Below are 25,362 nucleotides of genomic sequence, written 5' to 3' on the forward strand. Positions count from 1 at the left end.
TGAAAATTTCATAAGGCTACCCCCTTTGCTCGAAAAATGCAAAAAAAGTCAAAGGTGAAAATTTTTGCAAATACTGTTTAGTTAACGATTCCTCTACGAATTTCGAATTGCGAGGTGCTTTTGGATATTCGAAGTTCGAAAAAATGAAGGAGTTACAGCGTTTTCGACCTTGAAAATAACTCGGTTTTAATTAGCATTTTTTGGACATCAATTATGCGATTTTGGGCTTGTTTTTTCAAGTAAAAACTCAGGGATTGCAGCAAATCGCAATTTTCGGACACAAACTTCACTTCTGTATACTCAACTCGAAAATTTTTTTCCCATTGAAAATTGAAAATTTCATAAGGCTACCCCCTTTGCTCGAAAAATGCAAAAAAAGTCAAAGGTGAAAATTTTTGCAAATACTGTTTAGTTAACGATTCCTCTACGAATTTCGAATTGCGAGGTGCTTTTGGATATTCGAAGTTCGAAAAAATGAAGGAGTTACAGCGTTTTCGACCTTGAAAATAACTCGGTTTTAATTAGCATTTTTTGGACATCAATAATGCGATTTTGGGCTTGTTTTTTCAAGTAGAAACTCAGGGATTGCAGCAAATCGCAATTTTCGGACACAAACTTCACTTCTGTATACTCAACTCGAAAATTTTTTTCCCATTGAAAATTGAAAATTTCATAAGGCTACCCCCTTTGCTCGAAAAATGCAAAAAAAGTCAAAGGTGAAAATTTTTGCAAATACTGTTTAGTTAACGATTCCTCTACGAATTTCGAATTGCGAGGTGCTTTTGGATTTTCGAAGTTCGAAAAAATGAAGGAGTTACAGCGTTTTCGACCTTGAAAATAACTCGGTTTTAATTAGCATTTTTTGGACATCAATTATGCGATTTTGGGCTTGTTTTTTCAAGTAAAAACTCAGGGATTGCAGCAAATCGCAATTTTCGGACACAAACTTCACTTCTGTATACTCAACTCGAAAATTTTTTTCCCATTGAAAATTGAAAATTTCATAAGGCTACCCCCTTTGCTCGAAAAATGCAAAAAAAGTCAAAGGTGAAAATTTTTGCAAATACTGTTTAGTTAACGATTCCTCTACGAATTTCGAATTGCGAGGTGCTTTTGGATTTTCGAAGTTCGAAAAAATGAAGGAGTTACAGCGTTTTCGACCTTGAAAATAACTCGGTTTTAATTAGCATTTTTTGGACATCAATTATGCGATTTTGGGCTTGTTTTTTCAAGTAAAAACTCAGGGATTGCAGCAAATCGCAATTTTCGGACACAAACTTCACTTCTGTATACTCAACTCGAAAATTTTTTTCCCATTGAAAATTGAAAATTTCATAAGGCGGTAGCCCTTTGCTCGAAAAATGCAAAAAAAGTCAAAGGTGAAAATTTTTGCAAATACTGTTTAGTTAACGATTCCTCTACGAATTTCGAATTGCGAGGTGCTTTTGGATATTCGAAGTTCGAAAAAATGAAGGAGTTACAGCGTTTTCGACCTTGAAAATAACTCGGTTTTAATTAGCATTTTTTGGACATCAATTATGCGATTTTGGGCTTGTTTTTTCAAGTAAAAACTCAGGAATTGCAGCAAATCGCAATTTTCGGACACAAACTTCACTTCTGTATACTCAACTCGAAAATTTTTTTCCCATTGAAAATTGAAAATTTCATAAGGCTACCCCCTTTGCTCGAAAAATGCAAAAAAAGTCAAAGGTGAAAATTTTTGCAAATACTGTTTAGTTAACGATTCCTCTACGAATTTCGAATTGCGAGGTGCTTTTGGATATTCGAAGTTCGAAAAAATGAAGGAGTTACAGCGTTTTCGACCTTGAAAATAACTCGGTTTTAATTAGCATTTTTTGGACATCAATTATGCGATTTTGGGCTTGTTTTTTCAAGTAAAAACTCAGGGATTGCAGCAAATCGCAATTTTCGGACACAAACTTCACTTCTGTATACTCAACTCGAAAATTTTTTTCCCATTGAAAATTGAAAATTTCATAAGGCTACCCCCTTTGCTCGAAAAATGCAAAAAAAGTCAAAGGTGAAAATTTTTGCAAATACTGTTTAGTTAACGATTCCTCTACGAATTTCGAATTGCGAGGTGCTTTTGGATATTCGAAGTTCGAAAAAATGAAGGAGTTACAGCGTTTTCGACCTTGAAAATAACTCGGTTTTAATTAGCATTTTTTGGACATCAATAATGCGATTTTGGGCTTGTTTTTTCAAGTAGAAACTCAGGGATTGCAGCAAATCGCAATTTTCGGACACAAACTTCACTTCTGTATACTCAACTCGAAAATTTTTTTCCCATTGAAAATTGAAAATTTCATAAGGCTACCCCCTTTGCTCGAAAAATGCAAAAAAAGTCAAAGGTGAAAATTTTTGCAAATACTGTTTAGTTAACGATTCCTCTACGAATTTCGAATTGCGAGGTGCTTTTGGATATTCGAAGTTCGAAAAAATGAAGGAGTTACAGCGTTTTCGACCTTGAAAATAACTCGGTTTTAATTAGCATTTTTTGGACATCAATTATGCGATTTTGGGCTTGTTTTTTCAAGTAAAAACTCAGGAATTGCAGCAAATCGCAATTTTCGGACACAAACTTCACTTCTGTATACTCAACTCGAAAATTTTTTTCCCATTGAAAATTGAAAATTTCATAAGGCTACCCCCTTTGCTCGAAAAATGCAAAAAAAGTCAAAGGTGAAAATTTTTGCAAATACTGTTTAGTTAACGATTCCTCTACGAATTTCGAATTGCGAGGTGCTTTTGGATATTCGAAGTTCGAAAAAATGAAGGAGTTACAGCGTTTTCGACCTTGAAAATAACTCGGTTTTAATTAGCATTTTTTGGACATCAATTATGCGATTTTGGGCTAGTTTTTTCAAGTAAAAACTCAGGAATTGCAGCAAATCGCAATTTTCGGACACAAACTTCACTTCTGTATACTCAACTCGAAAATTTTTTTCTCATTGAAAATTGAAAATTTCATAAGGCTACCCCCTTTGCTCGAAAAATGCAAAAAAAGTCAAAGGTGAAAATTTTTGCAAATACTGTTTAGTTAACGATTCCTCTACGAATTTCGAATTGCGAGGTGCTTTTGAATATTCGAAGTTCGAAAAAATGAAGGAGTTACAGCGTTTTCGACCTTGAAAATAACTCGGTTTTAATTAGCATTTTTTGGACATCAATTATGCGATTTTGGGCTTGTTTTTTCAAGTAAAAACTCAGGAATTGCAGCAAATCGCAATTTTCGGACACAAACTTCACTTCTGTATACTCAACTCGAAAATTTTTTTCCCATTGAAAATTGAAAATTTCATAAGGCTACCCCCTTTGCTCGAAAAATGCAAAAAAAGTCAAAGGTGAAAATTTTTGCAAATACTGTTTAGTTAACGATTCCTCTACGAATTTCGAATTGCGAGGTGCTTTTGGATTTTCGAAGTTCGAAAAAATGAAGGAGTTACAGCGTTTTCGACCTCGAAAATAACTCGGTTTTAATTAGCATTTTTTGGACATCAATTATGCGATTTTGGGCTTGTTTTTTCAAGTAAAAACTCAGGGATTGCAGCAAATCGCAATTTTCGGACACAAACTTCACTTCTGTATACTCAACTCGAAAATTTTTTTCCCATTGAAAATTGAAAATTTCATAAGGCTACCCCCTTTGCTCGAAAAATGCAAAAAAAGTCAAAGGTGAAAATTTTTGCAAATACTGTTTAGTTAACGATTCCTCTACGAATTTCGAATTGCGAGGTGCTTTTGGATTTTCGAAGTTCGAAAAAATGAAGGAGTTACAGCGTTTTCGACCTCGAAAATAACTCGGTTTTAATTAGCATTTTTTGGACATCAATTATGCGATTTTGGGCTTGTTTTTTCAAGTAAAAACTCAGGGATTGCAGCAAATCGCAATTTTCGGACACAAACTTCACTTCTGTATACTCAACTCGAAAATTTTTTTCCCATTGAAAATTGAAAATTTCATAAGGCTACCCCCTTTGCTCGAAAAATGCAAAAAAAGTCAAAGGTGAAAATTTTTGCAAATACTGTTTAGTTAACGATTCCTCTACGAATTTCGAATTGCGAGGTGCTTTTGGATTTTCGAAGTTCGAAAAAATGAAGGAGTTACAGCGTTTTCGACCTCGAAAATAACTCGGTTTTAATTAGCATTTTTTGGACATCAATTATGCGATTTTGGGCTTGTTTTTTCAAGTAAAAACTCAGGGATTGCAGCAAATCGCAATTTTCGGACACAAACTTCACTTCTGTATACTCAACTCGAAAATTTTTTTCCCATTGAAAATTGAAAATTTCATAAGGCTACCCCCTTTGCTCGAAAAATGCAAAAAAAGTCAAAGGTGAAAATTTTTGCAAATACTGTTTAGTTAACGATTCCTCTACGAATTTCGAATTGCGAGGTGCTTTTGGATTTTCGAAGTTCGAAAAAATGAAGGAGTTACAGCGTTTTCGACCTCGAAAATAACTCGGTTTTAATTAGCATTTTTTGGACATCAATTATGCGATTTTGGGCTTGTTTTTTCAAGTAAAAACTCAGGGATTGCAGCAAATCGCAATTTTCGGACACAAACTTCACTTCTGTATACTCAACTCGAAAATTTTTTTCCCATTGAAAATTGAAAATTTCATAAGGCTACCCCCTTTGCTCGAAAAATGCAAAAAAAGTCAAAGGTGAAAATGTTTGCAAATACTGTTTAGTTAACGATTCCTCTACGAATTTCGAATTGCGAGGTGCTTTTGGATTTTCGAAGTTCGAAAAAATGAAGGAGTTACAGCGTTTTCGACCTCGAAAATAACTCGGTTTTAATTAGCATTTTTTGGACATCAATTATGCGATTTTGGGCTTGTTTTTTCAAGTAAAAACTCAGGGATTGCAGCAAATCGCAATTTTCGGACACAAACTTCACTTCTGTATACTCAACTCGAAAATTTTTTTCCCATTGAAAATTGAAAATTTCATAAGGCTACCCCCTTTGCTCGAAAAATGCAAAAAAAGTCAAAGGTGAAAATTTTTGCAAATACTGTTTAGTTAACGATTCCTCTACGAATTTCGAATTGCGAGGTGCTTTTGGATTTTCGAAGTTCGAAAAAATGAAGGAGTTACAGCGTTTTCGACCTCGAAAATAACTCGGTTTTAATTAGCATTTTTTGGACATCAATTATGCGATTTTGGGCTTGTTTTTTCAAGTAAAAACTCAGGAATTGCAGCAAATCGCAATTTTCGGACACAAACTTCACTTCTGTATACTCAACTCGAAAATTTTTTTCCCATTGAAAATTGAAAATTTCATAAGGCTACCCCCTTTGCTCGAAAAATGCAAAAAAAGTCAAAGGTGAAAATTTTTGCAAATACTGTTTAGTTAACGATTCCTCTACGAATTTCGAATTGCGAGGTGCTTTTGGATATTCGAAGTTCGAAAAAATGAAGGAGTTACAGCGTTTTCGACCTTGAAAATAACTCGGTTTTAATTAGCATTTTTTGGACATCAATTATGCGATTTTGGGCTTGTTTTTTCAAGTAAAAACTCAGGAATTGCAGCAAATCGCAATTTTCGGACACAAACTTCACTTCTGTATACTCAACTCGAAAATTTTTTTCTCATTGAAAATTGAAAATTTCATAAGGCTACCCCCTTTGCTCGAAAAATGCAAAAAAAGTCAAAGGTGAAAATTTTTGCAAATACTGTTTAGTTAACGATTCCTCTACGAATTTCGAATTGCGAGGTGCTTTTGGATATTCGAAGTTCGAAAAAATGAAGGAGTTACAGCGTTTTCGACCTTGAAAATAACTCGGTTTTAATTAGCATTTTTTGGACATCAATTATGCGATTTTGGGCTTGTTTTTTCAAGTAAAAACTCAGGAATTGCAGCAAATCGCAATTTTCGGACACAAACTTCACTTCTGTATACTCAACTCGAAAATTTTTTTCTCATTGAAAATTGAAAATTTCATAAGGCTACCTACCCCCTTTGCTCGAAAAATGCAAAAAAAGTCAAAGGTGAAAATTTTTGCAAATACTGTTTAGTTAACGATTCCTCTACGAATTTCGAATTGCGAGGTGCTTTTGGATATTCGAAGTTCGAAAAAATGAAGGAGTTACAGCGTTTTCGACCTCGAAAATAACTCGGTTTTAATTAGCATTTTTTGGACATCAATTATGCGATTTTGGGCTTGTTTTTTCAAGTAAAAACTCAGGGATTGCAGCAAATCGCAATTTTCGGACACAAACTTCACTTCTGTATACTCAACTCGAAAATTTTTTTCCCATTGAAAATTGAAAATTTCATAAGGCTACCCCCTTTGCTCGAAAAATGCAAAAAAAGTCAAAGGTGAAAATTTTTGCAAATACTGTTTAGTTAACGATTCCTCTACGAATTTCGAATTGCGAGGTGCTTTTGGATTTTCGAAGTTCGAAAAAATGAAGGAGTTACAGCGTTTTCGACCTCGAAAATAACTCGGTTTTAATTAGCATTTTTTGGACATCAATTATGCGATTTTGGGCTTGTTTTTTCAAGTAAAAACTCAGGGATTGCAGCAAATCGCAATTTTCGGACACAAACTTCACTTCTGTATACTCAACTCGAAAATTTTTTTCCCATTGAAAATTGAAAATTTCATAAGGCTACCCCCTTTGCTCGAAAAATGCAAAAAAAGTCAAAGGTGAAAATTTTTGCAAATACTGTTTAGTTAACGATTCCTCTACGAATTTCGAATTGCGAGGTGCTTTTGGATTTTCGAAGTTCGAAAAAATGAAGGAGTTACAGCGTTTTCGACCTCGAAAATAACTCGGTTTTAATTAGCATTTTTTGGACATCAATTATGCGATTTTGGGCTTGTTTTTTCAAGTAAAAACTCAGGGATTGCAGCAAATCGCAATTTTCGGACACAAACTTCACTTCTGTATACTCAACTCGAAAATTTTTTTCCCATTGAAAATTGAAAATTTCATAAGGCTACCCCCTTTGCTCGAAAAATGCAAAAAAAGTCAAAGGTGAAAATTTTTGCAAATACTGTTTAGTTAACGATTCCTCTACGAATTTCGAATTGCGAGGTGCTTTTGGATTTTCGAAGTTCGAAAAAATGAAGGAGTTACAGCGTTTTCGACCTCGAAAATAACTCGGTTTTAATTAGCATTTTTTGGACATCAATTATGCGATTTTGGGCTTGTTTTTTCAAGTAAAAACTCAGGAATTGCAGCAAATCGCAATTTTCGGACACAAACTTCACTTCTGTATACTCAACTCGAAAATTTTTTTCCCATTGAAAATTGAAAATTTCATAAGGCTACCCCCTTTGCTCGAAAAATGCAAAAAAAGTCAAAGGTGAAAATTTTTGCAAATACTGTTTAGTTAACGATTCCTCTACGAATTTCGAATTGCGAGGTGCTTTTGGATATTCGAAGTTCGAAAAAATGAAGGAGTTACAGCGTTTTCGACCTTGAAAATAACTCGGTTTTAATTAGCATTTTTTGGACATCAATTATGCGATTTTGGGCTTGTTTTTTCAAGTAAAAACTCAGGAATTGCAGCAAATCGCAATTTTCGGACACAAACTTCACTTCTGTATACTCAACTCGAAAATTTTTTTCTCATTGAAAATTGAAAATTTCATAAGGCTACCCCCTTTGCTCGAAAAATGCAAAAAAAGTCAAAGGTGAAAATTTTTGCAAATACTGTTTAGTTAACGATTCCTCTACGAATTTCGAATTGCGAGGTGCTTTTGGATATTCGAAGTTCGAAAAAATGAAGGAGTTACAGCGTTTTCGACCTTGAAAATAACTCGGTTTTAATTAGCATTTTTTGGACATCAATTATGCGATTTTGGGCTTGTTTTTTCAAGTAAAAACTCAGGAATTGCAGCAAATCGCAATTTTCGGACACAAACTTCACTTCTGTATACTCAACTCGAAAATTTTTTTCTCATTGAAAATTGAAAATTTCATAAGGCTACCTACCCCCTTTGCTCGAAAAATGCAAAAAAAGTCAAAGGTGAAAATTTTTGCAAATACTGTTTAGTTAACGATTCCTCTACGAATTTCGAATTGCGAGGTGCTTTTGGATATTCGAAGTTCGAAAAAATGAAGGAGTTACAGCGTTTTCGACCTCGAAAATAACTCGGTTTTAATTAGCATTTTTTGGACATCAATTATGCGATTTTGGGCTTGTTTTTTCAAGTAAAAACTCAGGGATTGCAGCAAATCGCAATTTTCGGACACAAACTTCACTTCTGTATACTCAACTCGAAAATTTTTTTCCCATTGAAAATTGAAAATTTCATAAGGCTACCCCCTTTGCTCGAAAAATGCAAAAAAAGTCAAAGGTGAAAATTTTTGCAAATACTGTTTAGTTAACGATTCCTCTACGAATTTCGAATTGCGAGGTGCTTTTGGATTTTCGAAGTTCGAAAAAATGAAGGAGTTACAGCGTTTTCGACCTCGAAAATAACTCGGTTTTAATTAGCATTTTTTGGACATCAATTATGCGATTTTGGGCTTGTTTTTTCAAGTAAAAACTCAGGGATTGCAGCAAATCGCAATTTTCGGACACAAACTTCACTTCTGTATACTCAACTCGAAAATTTTTTTCCCATTGAAAATTGAAAATTTCATAAGGCTACCCCCTTTGCTCGAAAAATGCAAAAAAAGTCAAAGGTGAAAATTTTTGCAAATACTGTTTAGTTAACGATTCCTCTACGAATTTCGAATTGCGAGGTGCTTTTGGATATTCGAAGTTCGAAAAAATGAAGGAGTTACAGCGTTTTCGACCTAGAAAATAACTCGGTTTTAATTAGCATTTTTTGGACATCAATTATGCGATTTTGGGCTTGTTTTTTCAAGTAAAAACTCAGGAATTGCAGCAAATCGCAATTTTCGGACACAAACTTCACTTCTGTATACTCAACTCGAAAATTTTTTTCCCATTGAAAATTGAAAATTTCATAAGGCTACCCCCTTTGCTCGAAAAATGCAAAAAAAGTCAAAGGTGAAAATTTTTGCAAATACTGTTTAGTTAACGATTCCTCTACGAATTTCGAATTGCGAGGTGCTTTTGGATTTTCGAAGTTCGAAAAAATGAAGGAGTTACAGCGTTTTCGACCTCGAAAATAACTCGGTTTTAATTAGCATTTTTTGGACATCAATTATGCGATTTTGGGCTTGTTTTTCAAGTAAAAACTCAGGGATTGCAGCAAATCGCAATTTTCGGACACAAACTTCACTTCTGTATACTCAACTCGAAAATTTTTTTCGCATTGAAAATTGAAAATTTCATAAGGCTACCCCCTTTGCTCGAAAAATGCAAAAAAAGTCAAAGGTGAAAATTTTTGCAAATACTGTTTAGTTAACGATTCCTCTACGAATTTCGAATTGCGAGGTGCTTTTGGATTTTCGAAGTTCGAAAAAATGAAGGAGTTACAGCGTTTTCGACCTCGAAAATAACTCGGTTTTAATTAGCATTTTTTGGACATCAATTATGCGATTTTGGGCTTGTTTTTTCAAGTAAAAACTCAGGGAATTGCAGCAAATCGCAATTTTCGGACACAAACTTCACTTCTGTATACTCAACTCGAAAATTTTTTTCCATTGAAAATTGAAAATTTCATAAGGCTACCCCCTTTGCTCGAAAAATGCAAAAAAAGTCAAAGGTGAAAATTTTTGCAAATACTGTTTAGTTAACGATTCCTCTACGAATTTCGAATTGCGAGGTGCTTTTGGATATTCGAAGTTCGAAAAAATGAAGGAGTTACAGCGTTTTCGACCTCGAAAATAACTCGGTTTTAATTAGCATTTTTTGGACATCAATTATGCGATTTTGGGCTTGTTTTTTCAAGTAAAAACTCAGGAATTGCAGCAAATCGCAATTTTCGGACACAAACTTCACTTCTGTATACTCAACTCGAAAATTTTTTTCTCATTGAAAATTGAAAATTTCATAAGGCTACCCCCTTTGCTCGAAAAATGCAAAAAAAGTCAAAGGTGAAAATTTTTGCAAATACTGTTTAGTTAACGATTCCTCTACGAATTTCGAATTGCGAGGTGCTTTTGGATATTCGAAGTTCGAAAAAATGAAGGAGTTACAGCGTTTTCGACCTTGAAAATAACTCGGTTTTAATTAGCATTTTTTGGACATCAATTATGCGATTTTGGGCTTGTTTTTTCAAGTAAAAACTCAGGAATTGCAGCAAATCGCAATTTTCGGACACAAACTTCACTTCTGTATACTCAACTCGAAAATTTTTTTCTCATTGAAAATTGAAAATTTCATAAGGCTACCTACCCCTTTGCTCGAAAAATGCAAAAAAAGTCAAAGGTGAAAATTTTTGCAAATACTGTTTAGTTAACGATTCCTCTACGAATTTCGAATTGCGAGGTGCTTTTGGATATTCGAAGTTCGAAAAAATGAAGGAGTTACAGCGTTTTCGACCTCGAAAATAACTCGGTTTTAATTAGCATTTTTTGGACATCAATTATGCGATTTTGGGCTTGTTTTTTCAAGTAAAAACTCAGGGATTGCAGCAAATCGCAATTTTCGGACACAAACTTCACTTCTGTATACTCAACTCGAAAATTTTTTTCCCATTGAAAATTGAAAATTTCATAAGGCTACCCCCCTTTGCTCGAAAAATGCAAAAAAAGTCAAAGGTGAAAATTTTTGCAAATACTGTTTAGTTAACGATTCCTCTACGAATTTCGAATTGCGAGGTGCTTTTGGATTTTCGAAGTTCGAAAAAATGAAGGAGTTACAGCGTTTTCGACCTCGAAAATAACTCGGTTTTAATTAGCATTTTTTGGACATCAATTATGCGATTTTGGGCTTGTTTTTTCAAGTAAAAACTCAGGGATTGCAGCAAATCGCAATTTTCGGACACAAACTTCACTTCTGTATACTCAACTCGAAAATTTTTTTCCCATTGAAAATTGAAAATTTCATAAGGCTACCCCCTTTGCTCGAAAAATGCAAAAAAAGTCAAAGGTGAAAATTTTTGCAATACTGTTTAGTTAACGATTCCTCTACGAATTTCGAATTGCGAGGTGCTTTTGGATTTTCGAAGTTCGAAAAAATGAAGGAGTTACAGCGTTTCGACCTCGAAAATAACTCGGTTTAATTAGCATTTTTTGGACATCAATTATGCGATTTTGGGCTTGTTTTTTTCAAGTAAAAACTCAGGGATTGCAGCAAATCGCAATTTTCGGACACAAACTTCACTTCTGTATACTCAACTCGAAAATTTTTTTCCCATTGAAAATTGAAAATTTCATAAGGCTACCCCTTTGCTCGAAAAATGCAAAAAAAGTCAAAGGTGAAAAATTTTTGCAAATACTGTTTAGTTAACGATTCCTCTACGAATTTCGAATTGCGAGGTGCTTTTGGATTTTCGAAGTTCGAAAAATGAAGGAGTTACAGCTTTTCGACCTTGAAAATAACTCGGTTTTAATTAGCATTTTTTGGACATCAATTATGCGATTTTGGGCTTGTTTTTTCAAGTAAAAACTCAGGGATTGCAGCAAATCGCAATTTTCGGACACAAACTTCACTTCTGTATACTCAACTCGAAAATTTTTTTCCCATTGAAAATTGAAAATTTCATAAGGCTACCCCCTTTGCTCGAAAAATGCAAAAAAAGTCAAAGGTGAAAATTTTTGCAAATACTGTTTAGTTAACGATTCCTCTACGAATTTCGAATTGCGAGGTGCTTTTGGATTTTCGAAGTTCGAAAAAATGAAGGAGTTACAGCGTTTTCGACCTTGAAAATAACTCGGTTTTAATTAGCATTTTTTTGGACATCAATAATGCGATTTTGGGCTTGTTTTTTCAAGTAAAAACTCAGGAATTGCAGCAAATCGCAATTTTCGGACACAAACTTCACTTCTGTATACTCAACTCGAAAATTTTTTTCCCATTGAAAATTGAAAATTTCATAAGGCTACCCCCTTTGCTCGAAAAATGCAAAAAAAGTCAAAGGTGAAAATTTTTGCAAATACTGTTTAGTTAACGATTCCTCTACGAATTTCGAATTGCGAGGTGCTTTTGGATATTCGAAATTCGAAAAAATGAAGGAGTTACAGCGTTTTCGACCTTGAAAATAACTCGGTTTTAATTAGCATTTTTTGGACATCAATTATGCGATTTTGGGCTTGTTTTTTCAAGTAAAAACTCAGGGATTGCAGCAAATCGCAATTTTCGGACACAAACTTCACTTCTGTATACTCAACTCGAAAATTTTTTTCCCATTGAAAATTGAAAATTTCATAAGGCTACCTACCCCCTTTGCTCGAAAAATGCAAAAAAAGTCAAAGGTGAAAATTTTTGCAAATACTGTTTAGTTAACGATTCCTCTACGAATTTCGAATTGCGAGGTGCTTTTGGATTTTCGAAGTTCGAAAAAATGAAGGAGTTACAGCGTTTTCGACCTTGAAAATAACTCGGTTTTAATTAGCATTTTTTGGACATCAATTATGCGATTTTGGGCTTGTTTTTTCAAGTAAAAACTCAGGGATTGCAGCAAATCGCAATTTTCGGACACAAACTTCACTTCTGTATACTCAACTCGAAAATTTTTTTCCCATTGAAAATTGAAAATTTCATAAGGCTACCCCCTTTGCTCGAAAAATGCAAAAAAAGTCAAAGGTGAAAATTTTTGCAAATACTGTTTAGTTAACGATTCCTCTACGAATTTCGAATTGCGAGGTGCTTTTGGATTTTCGAAGTTCGAAAAAATGAAGGAGTTACAGCGTTTTCGACCTTGAAAATAACTCGGTTTTAATTAGCATTTTTTGGACATCAATTATGCGATTTTGGGCTTGTTTTTTCAAGTAAAAACTCAGGGATTGCAGCAAATCGCAATTTTCGGACACAAACTTCACTTCTGTATACTCAACTCGAAAATTTTTTTCCCATTGAAAATTGAAAATTTCATAAGGCTACCTACCCCCTTTGCTCGAAAAATGCAAAAAAAGTCAAAGGTGAAAATTTTTGCAAATACTGTTTAGTTAACGATTCCTCTACGAATTTCGAATTGCGAGGTGCTTTTGGATTTTCGAAGTTCGAAAAAATGAAGGAGTTACAGCGTTTTCGACCTTGAAAATAACTCGGTTTTAATTAGCATTTTTTGGACATCAATTATGCGATTTTGGGCTTGTTTTTTCAAGTAAAAACTCAGGGATTGCAGCAAATCGCAATTTTCGGACACAAACTTCACTTCTGTATACTCAACTCGAAAATTTTTTTCCCATTGAAAATTGAAAATTTCATAAGGCTACCCCCTTTGCTCGAAAAATGCAAAAAAAGTCAAAGGTGAAAATTTTTGCAAATACTGTTTAGTTAACGATTCCTCTACGAATTTCGAATTGCGAGGTGCTTTTGGATTTTCGAAGTTCGAAAAAATGAAGGAGTTACAGCGTTTTCGACCTTGCAAATACTGTTTAGTTAACGATTCCTCTACGAATTTCGAATTGCGAGGTGCTTTTGGATTTTCGAAGTTCGAAAAAATGAAGGAGTTACAGCGTTTTCGACCTTGAAAATAACTCGGTTTTAATTAGCATTTTTTGGACATCAATTATGCGATTTTGGGCTTGTTTTTTCAAGTAAAAACTCAGGGATTGCAGCAAATCGCAATTTTCGGACACAAACTTCACTTCTGTATACTCAACTCGAAAATTTTTTTCCCATTGAAAATTGAAAATTTCATAAGGCTACCCCCTTTGCTCGAAAAATGCAAAAAAAGTCAAAGGGGAAAATTTTTGCAAATACTGTTTAGTTAACGATTCCTCTACGAATTTGGAATTGCGAGGTGCTTTTGGATATTCGAAGTTCGAAAAAATGAAGGAGTTACAGCGTTTTCGACCTTGAAAATAACTCGGTTTTAATTAGCATTTTTTGGACATCAATTATGCGATTTTGGGCTTGTTTTTTCAAGTAAAAACTCAGGGATTGCAGCAAATCGCAATTTTCGGACACAAACTTCACTTCTGTATACTCAACTCGAAAATTTTTTTCCCATTGAAAATTGAAAATTTCATAAGGCTACCCCCTTTGCTCGAAAAATGCAAAAAAAGTCAAAGGTGAAAATTTTTGCAAATACTGTTTAGTTAACGATTCCTCTACGAATTTCGAATTGCGAGGTGCTTTTGGATTTTCGAAGTTCGAAAAAATGAAGGAGTTACAGCGTTTTCGACCTTGAAAATAACTCGGTTTTAATTAGCATTTTTTTGGACATCAATAATGCGATTTTGGGCTTGTTTTTTCAAGTAAAAACTCAGGAATTGCAGCAAATCGCAATTTTCGGACACAAACTTCACTTCTGTATACTCAACTCGAAAATTTTTTTCCCATTGAAAATTGAAAATTTCATAAGGCTACCCCCTTTGCTCGAAAAATGCAAAAAAAGTCAAAGGTGAAAATTTTTGCAAATACTGTTTAGTTAACGATTCCTCTACGAATTTCGAATTGCGAGGTGCTTTTGGATATTCGAAATTCGAAAAAATGAAGGAGTTACAGCGTTTTCGACCTTGAAAATAACTCGGTTTTAATTAGCATTTTTTGGACATCAATTATGCGATTTTGGGCTTGTTTTTTCAAGTAAAAACTCAGGGATTGCAGCAAATCGCAATTTTCGGACACAAACTTCACTTCTGTATACTCAACTCGAAAATTTTTTTCCCATTGAAAATTGAAAATTTCATAAGGCTACCCCCTTTGCTCGAAAAATGCAAAAAAAGTCAAAGGTGAAAATTTTTGCAAATACTGTTTAGTTAACGATTCCTCTACGAATTTCGAATTGCGAGGTGCTTTTGGATTTTCGAAGTTCGAAAAAATGAAGGAGTTACAGCGTTTTCGACCTTGAAAATAACTCGGTTTTAATTAGCATTTTTTGGACATCAATTATGCGATTTTGGGCTTGTTTTTTCAAGTAAAAACTCAGGGATTGCAGCAAATCGCAATTTTCGGACACAAACTTCACTTCTGTATACTCAACTCGAAAATTTTTTTCCCATTGAAAATTGAAAATTTCATAAGGCTACCTACCCCCTTTGCTCGAAAAATGCAAAAAAAGTCAAAGGTGAAAATTTTTGCAAATACTGTTTAGTTAACGATTCCTCTACGAATTTCGAATTGCGAGGTGCTTTTGGATTTTCGAAGTTCGAAAAAATGAAGGAGTTACAGCGTTTTCGACCTTGAAAATAACTCGGTTTTAATTAGCATTTTTTGGACATCAATTATGCGATTTTGGGCTTGTTTTTTCAAGTAAAAACTCAGGGATTGCAGCAAATCGCAATTTTCGGACACAAACTTCACTTCTGTATACTCAACTCGAAAATTTTTTTCCCATTGAAAATTGAAAATTTCATAAGGCTACCCCCTTTGCTCGAAAAATGCAAAAAAAGTCAAAGGTGAAAATTTTTGCAAATACTGTTTAGTTAACGATTCCTCTACGAATTTCGAATTGCGAGGTGCTTTTGGATTTTCGAAGTTCGAAAAAATGAAGGAGTTACAGCGTTTTCGACCTTGAAAATAACTCGGTTTTAATTAGCATTTTTTGGACATCAATAATGCGATTTTGGGCTTGTTTTTTCAAGTAAAAACTCAGGAATTGCAGCAAATCGCAATTTTCGGACACAAACTTCACTTCTGTATACTCAACTCGAAAATTTTTTTCCCATTGAAAATTGAAAATTTCATAAGGCTACCCCCTTTGCTCGAAAAATGCAAAAAAAGTCAAAGGTGAAAATTTTTGCAAATACTGTTTAGTTAACGATTCCTCTACGAATTTCGAATTGCGAGGTGCTTTTGGATTTTCGAAGTTCGAAAAAATGAAGGAGTTACAGCGTTTTCGACCTTGAAAATAACTCGGTTTTAATTAGCATTTTTTGGACATCAATTATGCGATTTTGGGCTTGTTTTTTCAAGTAAAAACTCAGGGATTGCAGCAAATCGCAATTTTCGGACACAAACTTCACTTCTGTATACTCAACTCGAAAATTTTTTTCCCATTGAAAATTGAAAATTTCATATGGCTACCCCCTTTGCTCGAAAAATGCAAAAAAAGTCAAAGGTGAAAATTTTTGCAAATACTGTTTAGTTAACGATTCCTCTACGAATTTCGAATTGCGAGGTGCTTTTGGATATTCGAAGTTCGAAAAAATGAAGGAGTTACAGCGTTTTCGACCTTGAAAATAACTCGGTTTTAATTAGCATTTTTTGGACATCAATAATGCGATTTTGGGCTTGTTTTTTCAAGTAAAAACTCAGGGATTGCAGCAAATCGCAATTTTCGGACACAAACTTCACTTCTGTATACTCAACTCGAAAATTTTATTCGCATTGAAAATTGAAAATTTCATAAGGCTACCCCCTTTGCTCGAAAAATGCAAAAAAAGTCAAAGGTGAAAATTTTTGCAAATACTGTTTAGTTAACGATTCCTCTACGAATTTCGAATTGCGAGGTGCTTTTGGATTTTCGAAATTCGAAAAAATGAAGGAGTTACAGCGTTTTCGACCTTGAAAATAACTCAGTTTTAATTAGCATATTTTGAACATCAATTATGCGATTTTTTTCGCATTGAAAATTGAAAATTTCATAAGGCTACTCCCTTTGCTCGAAAAATGCAAAAAAAGTCAAAGGTGAAAATTTTTGCAAATACTGTTTAGTTAACTATTCCTCTACGAATTTCGAATTGCGAGGTGCTTTTGGATTTTCGAAATTCGAAAAAATGAAGGAGTTACAGCGTTTTCGACCTTGAAAATAACTCAGTTTTAATTAGCATATTTTGAACATCAATTGTGCGATTTTTTTCGCATTGAAAATTGAAAATTTCATAAGGCTACTCCCTTTGCTCGAAAAATGCAAAAAAAGTCAAAGGTGAAAATTTTTGCAAATACTGTTTAGTTAACTATTCCTCTACGAATTTCGAATTGCGAGGTGCTTTTGGATTTTCGAAATTCGAAAAAATGAAGGAGTTACAGCGTTTTCGACCTTGAAAATAACTCAGTTTTAATTAGCATATTTTGAACATCAATTATGCGATTTTTTTCGCATTGAAAATTGAAAATTTCATAAGGCTACTCCCTTTGCTCGAAAAATGCAAAAAAAGTCAAAGGTGAAAATTTTTGCAAATACTGTTTAGTTAACGATTCCTCTACGAATTTCGAATTGCGAGGTGCTTTTGGATATTCGAAGTTCGAAAAAATGAAGGAGTTACAGCGTTTTCGACCTTGAAAATAACTCGGTTTTAATTAGCATTTTTTGGACATCAATTATGCGATTTTGGGCTTGTTTTTTTAAGTAAAAACTCAGGGATTGCAGCAAATCGCAATTTTCGGACACAAACTTCACTTCTGTATACTCAACTCGAAAATTTTTTTCCCATTGAAAATTGAAAATTTCATATGGCTACCCCCTTTGCTCGAAAAATGCAAAAAAAGTCAAAGGTGAAAATTTTTGCAAATACTGTTTAGTTAACGATTCCTCTACGAATTTCGAATTGCGAGGTGCTTTTGGATTTTCGAAATTCGAAAAAATGAAGGAGTTACAGCGTTTTCGACCTTGAAAATAACTCAGTTTTAATTAGCATATTTTGAACATCAATTATGCGATTTTTTTCGCATTGAAAATTGAAAATTTCATAAGGCTACTCCCTTTGCTCGAAAAATGCAAAAAAAGTCAAAGGTGAAAATTTTTGCAAATACTGTTTAGTTAACTATTCCTCTACGAATTTCGAATTGCGAGGTGCTTTTGGATTTTCGAAATTCGAAAAAATGAAGGAGTTACAGCGTTTTCGACCTTGAAAATAACTCAGTTTTAATTAGCATATTTTGAACATCAATTGTGCGATTTTTTTCGCATTGAAAATTGAAAATTTCATAAGGCTACTCCCTTTGCTCGAAAAATGCAAAAAAAGTCAAAGGTGAAAATTTTTGCAAATACTGTTTAGTTAACTATTCCTCTACGAATTTCGAATTGCGAGGTGCTTTTGGATTTTCGAAATTCGAAAAAATGAAGGAGTTACAGCGTTTTCGACCTTAAAAATAACTCAGTTTTAATTAGCATATTTTGAACATCAATTATGTGATTTTTTTTCGCATTGAAAATTGAAAATTTCATAACGCTACTCCCTTTGCTCGAAAAATGCAAAAAAAGTCAAAGGTGAAAATTTTTGCAAATACTGTTTAGTTAACGATTCCTCTACGAATTTCGAATTGCGAGGTGCTTTTGGATTTTCGAAGTTCGAAAAAATGAAGGAGTTACAGCGTTTTCGACCTTGAAAATAACTCAGTTTTAATTAGCATATTTTGAACATCAATTATGTGATTTTTTTTCGCATTGAAAATTGAAAATTTCCTAAGGCTACCCCCTTTGCTCGAAAAATGTAAAAAAAGTCAAAGGTGAAAATTTTTGCAAATACTGTTTAGTTAACGATTCCTCTACGAATTTCGAATTGCGAGATGCTTTTGGGTTTTCGAAATTCGAAAAAATGAAGGAGTTACAGCGTTTTCGACCTTGAAAATAACTCAGTTTTAATTAGCATTTTTGGACATCAATTATGCGATTTTGGGCTTGTTTTTTCAAGTAAAAACTCAGGAATAGCAGCAAATCGCAATTTTCGGACACAAACTTCACTTCTGTATACTCAACTCGAAAATTTTTTTCGCATTGAAAATTGAAAATTTCATAAGGCTACCCCCTTTGCTCGAAAAATGCAAAAAAAGTCAAAGGTGAAAATTTTTGCAAATACTGTTTAATTAACGATTCCTCTACGAATTTCGAATTGCGAGGTGCTTTTGGATTTTCGAAATTCGAAAAAATGAAGGAGTTACAGCGTTTTCGACCTTGAAAATAACTCAGTTTTAATTAGCATTTTTGGACATCAATTATGCGATTTTGGGCTTGTTTTTTCAAGTAAAAACTCAGGAATTGCAGCAAATCACAATTTTCGGACACAAACTTCACTTCTGTATACTCAACTCGAAAATTTTTTTCGCATTGAAAATTGAAAATTTCATAAGGCTACCCCCTTTGCTCGAAATATGCAAAAAAAGTCAAAGGTGAAAATTTTTGCAAATACTGTTTAGTTAACGATTCCTCTACGAATTTCGAATTGCGAGGTGCTTTTGGATTTTCGAAATTCGAAAAAATGAAGGAGTTACAGCGTTTTCGACCTTGAAAATAACTCAGTTTTAATTAGCATATTTTGAACATCAATTATGCGATTTTTTTCGCATTGAAAATTGAAAATTTCATAATGCTACCCCCTTTGCTCGAAAAATGCAAAAAAAGTCAAAGGTGAAAATTTTTGCAAATACTGTTTAGTTAACGATTCCTCTACGAATTTCGAATTGCGAGGTGCTTTTGGATTTTCGAAATTCGAAAAAATGAAGGAGTTACAGCGTTTTCGACCTTGAAAATAACTCAGTTTTAATTAGCATATTTTGAACATCAATTATGCGATTTTTTTCGCATTGAAAATTGAAAATTTCATAAGGCTACTCCCTTTGCTCGAAAAATGCAAAAAAAGTCAAAGGTGAAAATTTTTGCAAATACTGTTTAGTTAACGATTCCTCTACGAATTTCGAATTGCGAGGTGCTTTTGGATTTTCGAAATTCGAAAAAATGAAGGAGTTACAGCGTTTTCGACCTTGAAAATAACTAGGTTTTAATTAGCATTTTTTGGACATCAATTATGCGATTTTGGGCTTGTTTTTTCAAGTAAAAACTCAGGAATAGCAGCAAATCGCAATTTTCGGACACAAACTTCACTTCTGTATACTCAACTCGAAAATTTTTTTCGCATTGAAAATTGAAAATTTCATAAGGCTACCCCCTTTGCTCGAAAAATGCAAAAAAAGTCAAAGGTGAAAATTTTTGCAAACACTGTTTAGTTAACTATTCCTCTACGAATTTCGAATTGCGAGGTGCTTTTGGATTTTCGAAATTCGAAAAAATGAAGGAGTTACAGCGTTTTCGACCTTGAAAATAACTCAGTTTTAATTAGCATATTTTGGACATCAATTATGCGATTTTGGGCTTGTTTTTTCAAGTAAAAACTCAGGGATTGCAGCAAATCGCAATTTTCGGACACAAACTTCACTTCTGTATACTCAACTCGAAAATTTTTTTCCCATTGAAAATTGAAAATTTCATAAGGCTACCTACCCCCTTTGCTCGAAAAATGCAAAAAAAGTCAAAGGTGAAAATTTTTGCAAACACTGTTTAGTTAACTATTCCTCTACGAATTTCGAATTGCGAGATGCTTTTGGGTTTTCGAAATTCGAAAAAATGAAGGAGTTACAGCGTTTTCGACCTTGAAAATAACTCGGTTTTAATTAGCATTTTTTGGACATCAATTATGCGATTTTGGGCTTGTTTTTTCAAGTAAAAACTCAGGAATAGCAGCAAATCGCAATTTTCGGACACAAACTTTACTTCTGTATACTCAACTCGAAAATTTTTTTCGCATTGAAAATTGAAAATTTCATAAGGCTACCCCCTTTGCTCGAAAAATGCAAAAAAAGTCAAAGGTGAAAATTTTTGCAAATACTGTTTAGTTAACGATTCCTCTACGAATTTCGAATTGCGAGGTGCTTTTGGATTTTCGAAATTCGAAAAAATGAAGGAGTTACAGCGTTTTCGACCTTGAAAATAACTCAGTTTTAATTAGCATATTTTGAACATCAATTATGCGATTTTTTTTCGCATTGAAAATTGAAAATTTCATAAGGCTACCCCCTTTGCTCGAAAAATGCAAAAAAAGTCAAAGGTGAAAATTTTTGCAAATACTGTTTAGTTAAGGATTCCTCTACGAACTTCGAATTGCGAGGTGCTTTTGGATTTTCGAAATTCCAAAAAAATGAAAGATTTACAGCGTTTTCGATCCTGGAAATGACTCAGATATATTTGATTTTAGATTTTTTGTGTTTTTCGTTGAATTTTTTTTGAAATACTAAAAAACCTCAATGATAACATGCTACTTTTCTTGATATTGCTTGAAAGGTCATGGACGAATGTCCTTCTGAATGAAGTCGGCAAGTTTTTTGCTTCAAAATCTATTATCTAAAAAAAGTAGTCTTGAAAAATTTTTTCGAATATCGAACATAGTACCAGCTTTTAGTCTAAGCTGTACAGCAGACCATCAGCGCGGTCGTAATTAGCCCCTTGGCAAATAAATAGATTTTTTATTAAAAATAAAAAAAAATAAACTTCTTAATTAAAAAACGGGTCGAAAATATTTAATTAGCTCTGCTATATTGATTGATATCGAATTTTAATAGAAATTCTTATTAACCCCTCCATATTGGTTTGAAATTCATTATAGCTGTTAATCATTTGTTCAATATGATGATTTATTGATAAATCATATTGTCTTTTTGAAATATTCTTTCATGTCATATCTATAAAATATACGTTCATGCCTTATCTACCAACACTTTCTTTACCAACACAAACTTCACTTCTGTATACTCAACTCGAAAATTTTTTTCGCATTGAAAATTGAAAATTTCATAAGGCTACCCCCTTTGCTCGAAATATGCAAAAAAAGTCAAAGGTGAAAATTTTTGCAAATACCGTTTAGTTAACGATTCCTCTACGAATTTCAAATTGCGAGGTGCTTTTGGATTTTCGAAATTCGAAAAAATGAAGGAGTTACAGCGTTTTCGACCTTGAAAATAACTCAGTTTAAATTAGCATTTTTTGGACATCAATTATGCGATTTTGGGCTTGTTTTTTCAAGTAAAAACTCAGGAATTGCAGCAAATCCCAATTTTCGGACACAAACTTCACTTCTGTATACTCAACTCGAAAATTTTTTTCGCATTGAAAATTGAAAATTTCATTAGCCCCTTGGCAAATAGATAAACTTTTTTATTAAAAATAAAAAAAAAATTAAACTTCTTAATTAAAATCGGGTCGAAAATATTTAATTAGCTCTGCTATATTGATTGATATCGAATTTTAATAGAAATTCTTATTAACCCCTCCATATTGGTTTGAAATTCATTATTGCTGTTAATCATTTGTTCAATATGATGATTTATTGATAAATCATATTGTCTTTTTGAAATATTCTTTCATGTCATATCTATAAAATATACGTTCATGCCTTATCTACCAACACTTTCTTTAATTTATTGTTCTTGATAACTTTAACATTTTTCTTCTTTATTTGTTTGTAGTTTTGCAATAATATCTAGTGCGGCAAAATGACGACGTTTACGAGACGTCACTGGTTCTTTCTTGTCCTACTTGGCTTTTTGGCCACTCACACACAAGCCAACCCAATAAAGCCCCGCAATGATGTGGCCACGGAATTCATAATTTTACATAATAATGATATGCATGCTCGCTTTGAACAGACCAGTGTGGACAGTGGAAAATGCACTGACGAAATGGCCAATACTAATAAGTGCTATGGTGGTTTCGCTCGAGTAGCTCATGAGTAAGTAAACATATTTATAGAAAATCATCAAATATATGTCAATAGGTAAAATGCGTTTAAATTTGGAAAAATTACCTCATATGCTTAAACTACATCTGAAGTAGACGCAGAAGATAAAGTAAAGAAAATAAATTCGTGTAAGATGTAAAAAAGGCATAGAGTTACAATTCTCGGGCGGGAATGTTTCTGTTTGGAGTCAGGCACACAGACCAAATTTTTAAAATAGTATTGTATTAACTTAAAATACTTGTATATCCTTATAAAATTTGCTTTTTATCTGTGTCAATTGTGGTATGTGCAAGCAGTTGTCAATGCATGATTATAATAACTTAAAATGCTTGTATATCCCTGGTTGAAAAGAGGGTGCGAAAGCCTAGTACTGACTTAGCCTGAACAACTATCAAGACGCATTATAAAAAAATGTGACGAAGAATATGCGAACACATTCCGCAGAAGTAGTACCGAGTTCTTTGAGCAAAATACCAGCGTTATGTCATTGCGCCAATACAAATTTCGCTTCAATTAATTGCAAATGTAAGCAAATATGTTTCATAATAGTTGCCTTTGTTGTGTGGCATTGTTTGACTTTTCTTTGTGTTATGTCGTCCAATAGAGTGCGGCCTATATCTTGAACAATTAATAGGCAATTTCCGTGTGAATGAAGTTGGTACTAGGCTTAAGTCCTCACGGACGTATTCACAAAACTTAATGAAGCCTTAAAATAGTTTAATTTGACAATTCCATAAAGAAATCAGCGACCACCGCAATTTTTGCTTCACAGCTGAAATTTCATTAGGTTTTGGTTTGAAATCTCATTTGATAAGTTAAGATTATCATGTATGTATGCATTTCACCTTCAATACCATTTTGGAAGTCAAGTTTGTGATGTTTTAATATTTTTTTTAAAGATTAGGCAATGAACACTTCTTTCAAGCACTTGGCTGTCAATATTTACAGCTTTTATACCACACTATTACAGTATTAACGCGAATAACCCTGAAACGTTTTGGTAAATTAAAATTTTAAAAAATTTTCATGACTTAGTTTTTGAACATGAACTTTTCCAAACGACCACTTGTTCGAAAGGCACACTTCTAAGCTCTCAATAAACATGCAAATTTACTTCATATTGTCTAACTGTTGCAATTTTATAGTGAATAATGTAAAAAACTCATTGAATTTTTTTCGTTGCCATATGACAACACCAAAGCTATCCGGGCTAAGACGGTGCTATCCCTTGCAGAGAATGCTGTCTGAACCAGGGTTTGATTTTGCTGACTTCAAAATAAAGATAGCAAAGCAAAAATATTCAAACAATTCAAACCCTGGTGTGAACTCAGAAGTTTTCCTTCTCCATGTAAATAGAAGTAACTTGATTTCCCTGGAATTAACGCTAAAACCGTGATCATACCTTGACTTAATTTTCTAGTTTTCCTAAATGAATTCAAAGTTTTATCTTCGTTTTTTCTATTTTATTTAACACACTATTGCTTTTCCGGTCCTACGACCTAAATCGTTAACTTATTTAGAAACATTTTTTGTTTAATGTGAAACTATATAAAAATACATTAACTCCATAGGGTTCGCAAATATCGTGAACAGGCCAAAAATGGTGGCACCCCCGTCTTGTACCTGAATGCCGGTGATACTTATACTGGCACAGCATGGTTTTATATTTTCAAGGATAATATTACCGCGGCCTTCCTTAACAAACTTCAACCTGATGCCATTGTAAGTAAATCAAAAATTCTTATTATATTTTTATATATATATTTTTTTGTGTCATTTTTTTCGATTTTTAGTCTCTGGGTAATCACGAGTTCGATGAAGATGTTGAAGGTTTAATTCCATTCCTAGACAAAGCTGAATTCCCTGTATTAGCTGCCAATTTGGATCTTTCCAATCAACCCGGATTGAAAGCAACAAAAAGTCTTCACAACTCTACCGTCTTGGAGGTAAAAGGAGTAAAAATTGGTGTTATTGGTTATATTACACCGGAAACTCAAAATCTAACAAGGGCCAAGGATGTAAGATTTTTGGATGAAGTTGAGTCTATAAAGTAAGTATGAAAAATGTCAAAACAAATGAAAGCGCGTTAAGTTCGTTCGGCCCGAAACTAACTCAAAGCAGAACACCTCATGCAAAATTCCAAATCGGATATGAATTTCGCCCTTTAGAGACTCAAGAAGTCAAGATCGGTTTATACTGCAGCTATATCAAAACATGCACCGATATGGCCAATTTACAATCTCAGCTGATCTACAATAATAGAAAGTATTTGTGCAAAACTTTAATCGCCTAACTTTACTACTTCGAAAGTAAGCATGCTTTCGACAGACGGACGGACATGGCGACATCGACTAAGAATGTCAAGAGCATGAAGAATTTGAACTTTGTTGTGTCTCATATCAATATTTTGATGTTTTACAAACGGAATGGCGAAATTGATATACCCCCATCCTATGTTGGAGGGCATAAAAAGTAACAGATACAGTGATATTCAAATTTAGATGAAAAAGGGTATGGTTTAGACTACGATATATAGTAACTTCTTGTACTCAGTGCTATGAAAATGTTTCCTTAAATCTATTTGTTGTTGCTGTATTGTCTTGTCTTCATTACAGCAAAGAATCTGCCCGCATGAAAGCTGAAGGCATCAACATCATTATTGCCCTGGGCCATTCGGGTTATATGCGCGATCAGGAGATAGCTGCTCATTGTAAAGATGTTGACTTGGTTATAGGTGGTCATACCAATACTTTCCTATACAATGGTGCTCAACCTGATGCCGAGCGTATTGATGGCCCCTATCCCACTGTTGTGAATCAGACAAATGGCAAACAGGTGCCGGTGGTACAGGCTTATGCCTATACCAAATATTTGGGCAAATTACATGTGCAGGTATTTTTTTTGC

General features: G+C 33.7%; 1 protein-coding gene across 1 annotated transcript in view; it reads left to right on the forward strand.

Moving 5' to 3' along the window:
* The window catches only part of LOC106083418 (protein 5NUC), a 47,314-nt gene that overhangs the window by 18,100 nt on the left and 3,852 nt on the right, over nucleotides 1–25,362 (forward strand). The window contains exons 2-5 of the mRNA XM_013246380.2: nucleotides 22,186–22,448; nucleotides 24,029–24,179; nucleotides 24,251–24,507; nucleotides 25,073–25,349. Of these exons, the coding sequence (XP_013101834.2) occupies nucleotides 22,213–22,448; nucleotides 24,029–24,179; nucleotides 24,251–24,507; nucleotides 25,073–25,349 (921 nt within the window). The 5' untranslated portion in view covers nucleotides 22,186–22,212. The remainder of the gene's footprint in view (nucleotides 1–22,185; nucleotides 22,449–24,028; nucleotides 24,180–24,250; nucleotides 24,508–25,072; nucleotides 25,350–25,362) is intronic.

The sequence above is a fragment of the Stomoxys calcitrans genome, chromosome 5, assembly GCF_963082655.1.
Source record: "Stomoxys calcitrans chromosome 5, idStoCalc2.1, whole genome shotgun sequence".
Classification (NCBI taxonomy): Eukaryota; Metazoa; Arthropoda; class Insecta; order Diptera; family Muscidae; genus Stomoxys; species Stomoxys calcitrans.